General features: G+C 59.1%; 1 protein-coding gene across 1 annotated transcript; it reads right to left on the bottom strand.

Annotated features, from left to right (window-relative positions):
- Window positions 1–6166: 6166 nt before the first annotated feature.
- Window positions 6167–8728, bottom strand: NKX3-2 (NK3 homeobox 2). Its single transcript, XM_020898099.2, has 2 exons — window positions 8266–8728; window positions 6167–6736 (listed from the first exon to the last, which is right to left on the bottom strand). Exons 1-2 carry the CDS (start codon window positions 8726–8728, stop codon window positions 6213–6215), a joined length of 987 nt encoding a protein of 328 aa, XP_020753758.1. The 3' UTR covers window positions 6167–6212.
- Window positions 8729–9136: the final 408 nt, after the last annotated feature.

The raw sequence follows: 9136 nt of genomic DNA, 5'->3' as shown, positions 1-9136 counted from the left end.
CCTCGGGGAGGCCTGTAGCCAGCATCTTGAAAGACCCAGATTCTTCAAACCCCCCCCCCCCCAGGGGGAAAAAACCTTGCTCCCAAAGGGGATGGCAATTATTTACAGTAAAATATAGAAAGGCTTTGTCCTTCCTTCTACTTCTAGCTGGGGGTGAGTGTAGACCCTAAAGGCTATCCAGAAGCCTGATGGAGCATCTCACAACTTTCTTTTATTTAATTTTTGAAATAGAGATTCAGAGAAAAGAAATGAATTTCCTAAGACTCAAGGGAGTGGCAGAGCGGCTTCTCACCTGTGGACTCCAGGCGGGGAGAATCACTTTATGCACCTATGAGGCCACTGAGCACGTCCACCCTCGAGTGAGCAGGCTGGAGAGAGAAGCCCTCACTTTGTGCATCCCATACCTCCAGGACCTGGGTTTCCCTAGGTGCCGGGGCGCGGGTCCAAGTCCTAGGAAGCGCGGCTCAGCCCCAGGCCCGAAACTGTGGCGGCGGGAGGCAGCCGGCCTGGGATAGAGAGGACTCACCGAGAAGCCCCGAGGCCTGGAACAGCCCCTAGGCTGGATCCTCACGCCAGAAACTAGAGCTGCAATTACAGAACCAGCAGTGAGGGCTGCAGGCGCTCGCTGGAGACGTGAGGCCTGTGCAGAGACCACGAGCGTTTGGCTCCGAGGGCGCGCTAACGGCCCGGCTGCGGGCCGCGCCCGGCACTGCGGGCGGGGGCGCGAAACTAGAGAACGCCGGCGCCTGTAGGGGGGCGCTTGGGGCATAACGCCGGCCCGGCGCGGGGGAGTGTATCACGCTCACTCACTCAGACTTGGAGGGAACGTGGAGCCCAGCCCCGAGCTTACCTCTCCAGAGGCTCCGGGGCGACGCCCCTGTTCCCTCAGCTACCGAATGTTCCCTTTGAACTTGACATTCCAGAAGGAACAGAGAGGTGCTGTTCGCCAGTGCCGAGGTGCCGGGTCAGCTCCGGGCCGGTCCGAAGCCACGCTCCGGCCTTTCCCTGCCCGACTCCAAGCCAGAAAACTGCAACGGGAGCTGCCGTGCTTCGGGAGGGGTGCGGGGCCGCGGGATCAGCTGCCCAGTTCTTATGAATTGCTCCAAAATTCGATTTTTTGATGCTTCCTTCCTTCCTAGGAGGCACGACTTCAGATACATCCAACAGGTTCGAAATAAGTTCATCGTTCTCCTTAACCTGGACCCCACACCAGACCACCCGAATTGTAATTTTACGAAAATAAATAATTTGAACAATCCAATTTGTGTTGAATAACTTAAATGTGTGACTACAGGGGGGAAAAAAACCCCTAATTTATTACATGATGTAACCATTTACAATATAACACATTTTTTTTTTTGCAATCCTGTTTTGGCGTTTCTTCATTTCAAAAACATATTTATCAGGAGACTCCAAAACTGGAGGAGGTCCAGGGTCTCTACCCCTCTGTGGGCCCCTTGGCTGAGCACACGCAGAGCTCTTGGAACCCTGGGGAGGGTGCAGGAGTTCAAGTAAGATTGTTGCAGATCAGCCAACTCAGCATTGCCCAGAAGTTCATAAAACTATAATAATGGCAACAATAATAGCAGGTCCACACCAGCTGCACGGTGCTTAATGGATTTCAAAGCACACTCACCCTCTTGTGAACCAACCACACCCGAGGCCAAACCTGGGGGATGCTGGCTCTGACTGCTGAAGGACAATTCACCCTGCTGCCTCGACTCCTCAAGTACGCTTCTGAGCTTTGACTTGGCCTCTTGATGGTCTGTGACATTGGGCAGGTCACTTTCCCCTCTTTGAGCCTCAGCTTCCCCATCTGCAAAACAGGGAGGATGCCCACCCAGCTAAAAGGCGGCCTTGGGGAATTACTAGTGGAGGAAAGGATGCAGGAAGCACTTACTCAATAATGATGCCCTAGACAAAAGGACTAGAGTTACAGGAATTGTTGTTATGATTGTTGCTGCTGGTGGTATTACTGTTTGGCGGATCTTCCCAGCCACCACTCCTGCTTCCTTAGTGGCTTTGGGCGTGGCCTGACTTCTGCACCAGCCTTGCAACACCCTCGGGCGCCTCAATCTGCCCTGCCCACCCTCAGCGCTTTCATGCATTTGTTGTGTCCTGGGAGCTCGGTGTGGTTTCGATGAAGCCTGTTAGCAGGGGGAGGCTGGTGGCCCGGCAAGACTGAAACCCTGCAGTGCCTGCCGAGGCCTGAGCCCCAGCGCAGGTCTGTCTCCCTCCCGTCCTCATCCTTTTGACCCCCGGTGCTGCTCTGCTACTGCCCTGGTTTCCAGGAATGTGTGATTCTCCCAGCCTTCCCCAAGGCAGGAGCCTTTCTATAAGGCAAGGTGAACTCCATGGAAGACCAGATTCCAGCTTTCTTCTGGGGATTAAAGGCGAGTGGAGGCCGTTGGAGTCCTCGCCCCGTGGACGACTGCAGGCCTCGGACGAGGTCCTGCCTGTGTGGGATGCTGGTGTGGCTCTACCACACTCGGCCAGTTTCCTGCTCCCCCAAACACCACTCCTCCTCCGGCCCAGCCTCTTGGGGTTCAGGCGCGACTACCATGACTCTCAGAGACACTCGGTCATCGCGTTTGAACTCTCCTGATCTTCTCCAGTGAAGTCAGATTCCCCATCCTTTGCTAGAGTGGAGAAGCAGGGATTCGCCGTGACCTGGGAACCCTTTATTTTCTGAAAGGCAATCCATCCCCAAACTCTGCTGTTTGGAGATACTCTTGGGGGTCTGGGAACCCCGCAAATCAATCAGTCGTCTGAGTGAGATGCTGCTTGGGACTGCCATAGTCAACAGGCCCCGGAGTTCAGATTAAACACATATGCACACACTCACCAGTGACATCTGGAAGCCTACCATCCCAAATTTGCAGCCCCGAACAAGATTTGTAGACTCAGCCTGATCCCTTGGGACTGATTTCGGCACAGGTCACAGCATATTCTGCCTGCTTACCTAGCCACAGCTCCCATCTAAGTGTGTGGGTGAACCCAGTGATCTTTTTGCCAGCTCTGAAATTCACTAACGCCTGAAAGGGACTGAGAAAGGTGAAGTCAAAAGGTTCCCGGACTCCAGGGACAGCTGCTCTTGAAGACCAGGCCCTGGCGAGGCCCAGAGGGTTCGGTGCAGCCCAGGGTCACAGGGAGTGGATGAGGGAAGATCCGATTGGACAGGAAGTAGGGAAAGCAGAAAGCAAGACTGACTTTCTTGCCTTTAAAGAAAGGGCCAGGGTGGGAGTCGAGAAGGAAAAGGAAATAAAGTAATTCTGAAAATCTCCAACAGAAAAGCCGCGTCTGCGGCCTGGGGCCCAGGTAAAGACATCCATCTTGGGTCGTGAAATGCGGTGGGAAATTGTCGGAGGGCGGGCTGGACCCGGAGGCCGCCTCCAGCTCCTGGAATCAGATCTTACGGCCTCAGGCCAACGCCAGCGGCGGGGCGGCTCAGAGTGAAACTGCAACAATTCGGGTCAAACTGAATTGAATCATTTGAGTCGGGTTTCCCGGGCGACTTGAGCCAGCCCAGTAGAACCGGCCCAGGTCGGGAGCCCCCAGCGGGTTGAGGAAGAGAAGAGGGGCGACCCCGCCTGCTTAAGAAACTCCCCAGTCCTCTGGACTCCAAATTCGCCAGGACAGAGAACAAACTACAGTCTCAGGACGCGGCCACAAACTACTGAGGTTTTCAGAAGGAGGGGGAGAAAACCTCCCCTCCTCTCCCAATATCTCTGGAGAGCAGAGAGGAGATTTTAGCATTATCGGAAATGTTCTAATTTTATGTAAGGAAAAGGCATTCGGGATTAATGATGCGATTAAAACGGAATTTCAAAAGGTATCAAAAAGAAACCAAATGACTGCAGAAACCCTTTGGAAGGGAGCCGGACCTGGGGGCCAGGGCGAGCCTATGCTGAGGCCGTTTGCTTTTTCCTTGGTGTCTCCCTGTTTCCAAAAGCAGGAATCGTTTTTTTTTGTAAAACCTTCCCCGAGACTTGCTGGCCCTGCCGGATGAGGGGTGGCAGAAGCCAGGGCGTGTGGGTGCCCAGGTCAGAGGGTCAGAGGCTGGGAAAGACCGTAAGGCAGGGGAGGAGAGCGCGCTGGCCTACCCGCTCTGGGTGAAATTGAAAGTTAGCCCGGCCTGGGTTTCAGCGTTTTCCCAGCTGGGCCGCAGACTGAAGGCCTCAGCGCCTGCAATGTGGCATTAACTCTTCCTGGCTCGCCCCGGACCCGACATGAGGGGTGCATAGCGGTGAGGGGTTGGCACCGGTGAGTCCTTGGCATCTGTAGAGTTATTCTGGGGAACGCTGGCTGGGCGCAGTTCATCTCTAAAATGGGGTAATAAATAAGCGTCGCCCTGCCTATCCTCTGCTCCCACGGTGGGCTGCTGTGCACATCAAATGAAGATGTGTCCTTGGGGGAGTGAGTGGGAACGTTCTGGAGCAAAGTGCAGCGTCATTGGCACCTGGCAGGGGTCAAAGTGCAGGAGACACCTTTTTAGCTCTTCCTTCACCCCTAATCGGTTCAGAATTCCAGCGAGAGTTTTTGCTAGCCCAGTCTGGAAACGAAATAACACTAGGATCACTTAGAGCAAACTCTCAGAAAATCAAAAGCAGAGAGGATGCCGGCAGGTGGAGGAGTGAACAGGTTAGGGTTGGGTATGGATGGGGGGTGGGCATGGAAATTGGCAGTGGGTTCAGCTCTGAAGAAGGGAATGGCAGCCCACTCCATATTTTTGCCTGGAGAATTCCATGGATAGAGGGGCCTTGCAGGCTACAGTCCCTGGGGTGGCCAAGAGTCGAACAGAACTGAGCGGCTTTCATTCAACTCTGGATGTTTCCTAGACTCTGAGACACTAGTGACCACCGCGGGGGCGGGGGGGGGGGGAATCTTAGGCATTTGCTCTGGATTCACTGGGATTCCTCTGTGACTCCTGCAAAATAGCGATTCCCTGAGCGATGCCAGTTTAAACCCTTCCTGGAGGTGAGGAGCTGGTGGCTTCTGTGATGGGGGGAGGACTCCCGGAGAGGACTGAATGGGAAACTGAGCCCACGTTACCGGTTCCCCCGAAGCCGGACAGAGAGAGGCTCAGAGAACACACCGCGTCCAGGAGGGCATGTTAAACTAAAAGTTTATAAATTAAAAGGGGAAAAAATACAACGAATAGAGCTTCCAAATTTCACAAATCTTTTTAAAGTTAATACTCTAGTTGAGTGCACGGCGCCCTTAAGGAGGCGACAAGCGGCGAGGTTGACAGGGTCACCTGTCTGAGGGACAGGGATGGGAGAACCCGGGTCCGGAGGCAGCAGTCGCGGAGGGCGGGAGGTGGAGGGGATATTCACATTGAATACAAAAATAACCGTCATTTGAATACAAACAACTGCAAAGTGCTACAAGTTTTAACCTCCTTAAAAAAGAGAGAGGAAGGAAAAGAAAGGAAAGTTCTGCGAAGGACTCCTGGTTTGCGCGCTCTCCTGGTTCAGGGGCTTCCAGGAGCTGCCCGGGTTGGTCGCAGCCCCGGGACTCCGAGAGAGAAGACGCCGGGCCGGGGCTCTGCCCAGAGGCTCCCTTCCGTACATTCAGCACCCAGTCAGGCGCCCCCACCCGAGCTGCGACAGCGGGGAGGGATGGGGCAGAGAGCCCGCAAACCAAGCACTTCACGGTTCAATGAACCCCTAGCCTGGGGCTCCTTGGGGACTGCCCGGGTTCTGCACCCCTTTGTAACAAATGCGATTTCCAAAAATAATAGATATGTAGATACACATAGATCGGTAGCATGGATACCATGAACTAGTGTGGCCTAGCGCACGAAGCTCCCGGCAGGCCTGACCTGGTGGGATTCAGGCTTTCGTGGTTTCCAGGAGCTCTCTCCGCTCTGGGAAAAGCCATCCCCAGGCAGACACAACCCAAATCCAACAGTGCGGTGGTAATAAATAGTGTCCGAGGGCTTCCCAGCAGGTGGGGACGAGGGGACGTCGGGTCCCTAGGCCATAGGATGCCTCTGTTCCAACTAGAAAAAAAGGCGCCCCCCTCTGGGTAGACCCAGTTCCCGCGGCCAGGGCGCAGGTCCTGGAGAGAGGAGCAGGACTGGATTTCGTCCTCCACCTGCCGCCCTCCCTCGGCGGGGCGCCCCTGTACCCGGCACAACCCTGCAGGGCCATCGGCGCCCGTCCGGAGCTGGGGCGCTGGGATCCTTCGCGGCCTCACCGCAGGACGGCTCACTGGGTGCCCGCGGCGGCCGCGCACGTGGAGAGAGCCCAGCCGGGGAGGCAGTAATAAGGGTAATAGTAGGAGGGCTGCAGGGGCAACAGCGAGGGTGGTCGCAGCACCTCTCCGGGCAGGTATTGTCTCTGGTCGTCGCGGACCAGTACCTTCACCGCCACCTTCTTGGCGGCGGGCGCCGAGGCCAGCAGGTCGGCAGCCATCTGCCGGCGCTTGGTCTTGTAGCGACGATTCTGGAACCAGATCTTCACCTGCGTCTCGGTGAGCTTCAGAGACGCGGCCAGGTCTGCGCGCTCCGGCCCGGATAGGTAACGCTGATGGTTGAAGCGGCGCTCCAGCTCGAAGACCTGCGCGTGCGAAAAGGCAGCGCGCGAACGCTTCTTGCGCGGCTTAGGCGCCGCGGGCCCCTCCTCCTCCTCCGCGCCGCCCGCCGGCCTGCCGCCGCCGCCGCTGCAGAGCGTGGGCACGCGTGCGCCTCCAGGGCCAACCCCGTCGTCCTCGGCCCTCGGGCTGCGGTCGCCTGCGGACCCGGTGGGAACAGAAAAAAGACATGTCAGCGCCGCCGAGGAGTGAGGTCCGGCCTCAACCGCTGGCGTGGGGGCTGGGGGTTGGGTTGGGGGGCGGATATACACTTTGATCCCGCCGGAGTGGTGGGGTGGGCCTGGAAACCGCAGTCCGGGAGGCGAGTCTTCCAACTCTGCCCCAGTCGCTTCCTGCCTCTAGTCTTGTTATGAGCCGGCAAGGAACTCAGCCGCCGTATCAACCCTGTGCGGCCAAGATCCAGCTTCCTGCCTTCTCTGAGCCCCTCTGGGCGCCTCTCAGCAGATGCGGATAACGGGCCTGAGCGTCCTCCCAAATCTTCTCTGCTCTCAGCCCTAGAACCTCGGGACTCTCTCCCTGGGTTCACCCGCCACCTCCCACGCGCAATGCGCGCACCTCACATGCATCGCAACAGCACACGCGCGGGCTGCGGCAACAGGCTACTGCCCAGGCCGTGGGTAGGTTTCTCCCTCGCCCTTCGAAAGGGGATAAAAGGAAGGCTGGGGGTTGAGGGATGTCCCTGCTTCGAATCCTTAGACCCTAATCCGACGCCTGCTCCTGGGGCCCTTCCTTGCTCCCCCCGGCTGCACCCTAGCAGAGGTCCAGCACTCTGGCCTGCAGCGGATCCTGTTCGATCGGAGCCAACATTGAGGCCTACACCGTTCAACCGGAAGGGCAGGCACGGGGGTCTTTCTGACCAGAGGGCGTGCCAGCTTGTGGCTGAGGAGGGCCCTCTCCCTTCTGGGTCTGGGATGACCTAAATCGAGCCCGGCTGCCTTCCGCTGGCTGCGGGGTTACTTCCAGCTCTTCGGTCCTCAGCCCAGCGCAGCTCTCCCTCGCCTGGGGTCTGAGAAAGCTAAATGAACCCTCCTCCCAAAGCTCCGGCTTGGTCGGCTTCCCGCTCACTTGAATGTTATCCCTTGCTACCTATCTTTGAGCTGCCCGTCCAGGCTCTGGGACCTCGGGCTGGAAGCATCTCTGATCTCTGGGCCTTAGAGAAGGAAATGGCAACCCACTCCAGTATTCTTGCCTGGGAAATCCCATGGAGAGGAGCCTGGCGGGCTACAGTCCATGGGGGTCACAAAGAGTCGGACAGGACTTAAGAGACTAAACAATAACTGCTCTCTGGGCCAGACCCAGGGTACTGGCTCCACAAGGTCTCCGGGCCGCTCCCTCTTCCCTTTCCTTGATTTTAGGGATTTGGAGACAGACTCAGCCGAGGGCACTAGCGATGGACTCAAGGCTAGGGTGCAGTGGTTCCCTCCCACCCGGTTCTAAAGCACACTGCCCGAGGTCGTCGTCTGAGACTTCACCCTATCCGCCCTCTCTGGGGCTCAGTGGCCGGAAGGTTAGAGCAGCCTGCGCCAGCGCGCAGAGCTAAGGGTCTTGGCCAACGCGGGGGGCCCAGGGCGCGGGGTGCTCACAGCTCGCCCACCTCTCTCTGCGCGGTTGCCCTCCTTGCCCAGCCCCTCAGCCCGGCCCCCTTTCCCAGCGAAGCCTCGGCCGAACCTGAGACGCTGGCCGACATCTCACTGTCGCTCCGGCCTGCGGCTTCCTCCTCCAGGTCCTTGGCGGCGGGCAGCTCGCAGACCGGCTGGCCGAGGCCCAGGGTCGCCCCTGCACGGCAGGCCCCGCTGGTCCCCGGCGGGTCCGCGCAGCGCCGGCCGCCCTCGTTCTCGCTCAGCGCCGAGTCCGAGTCCCAGCCGCCCGGGCTCTCCGCCGTCCGCCCCGCAGCCGTTCTGGTCCCCGCAGGCGACGCCAGCAGAGAGTCCTCGGCGACCCCCAGCGCGCCCGCCTCTGTCTCCCCAAAGAGCCGCCAGCAACAGACAGCGGGCGCCGAAGCCACTGCCACCGCTGTGCCCCCGGGTACCGAGCGCCCCTCGGTCGCGGGCAGCCCGCCGCGCTCCTCTTTCTTGTTGAGGATCGCCTGGATGGAGAAGGGCGTCAAGGTGTTGGCGCCGCGCACAGCCATCAGCGCCGCGGGCCGGAGCGGCCGGCCGGGCGGGCGGCTGGGGCGCGCGGGCAGCTCCGAGCTGGATGGAGCGCGCGGGGGCCGCTGCGGCGCGAGAGAGCCCGGCGCGCGCGCGGGGGCCGCTGCAGCGCGAGTGAGCCCGGCGCGCGCGCGAGGCCCCTGCAGCCCACTCCTGCGCTGCCCAGCAGCCTCCGCCCCCCACGGGCCCCGGATCAGCGTCGACCCTCACCCCCACTTCCGAGGCCCACCCCACCCAGAGACCCCCCTCCCCCCCAATCCAGCGCCAGAAGTTCTCCTTTTCGCAGCTCAGCTGGATTAATCTCCCTTAGGGGCGGGCCTGGGTCTGGCCCTCGGAGGACTTGGGGTGGGGAGGGGAGGATCGGCGAAGACCCCCTCCGCGGCTGCAGT

This window comes from Odocoileus virginianus, chromosome 29 (assembly GCF_023699985.2).
Source record: "Odocoileus virginianus isolate 20LAN1187 ecotype Illinois chromosome 29, Ovbor_1.2, whole genome shotgun sequence".
Classification (NCBI taxonomy): Eukaryota; Metazoa; Chordata; class Mammalia; order Artiodactyla; family Cervidae; genus Odocoileus; species Odocoileus virginianus.
Note: the sequence above shows the minus strand (reverse complement) of the source record. Positions and strands in the feature narration are given on the sequence as shown.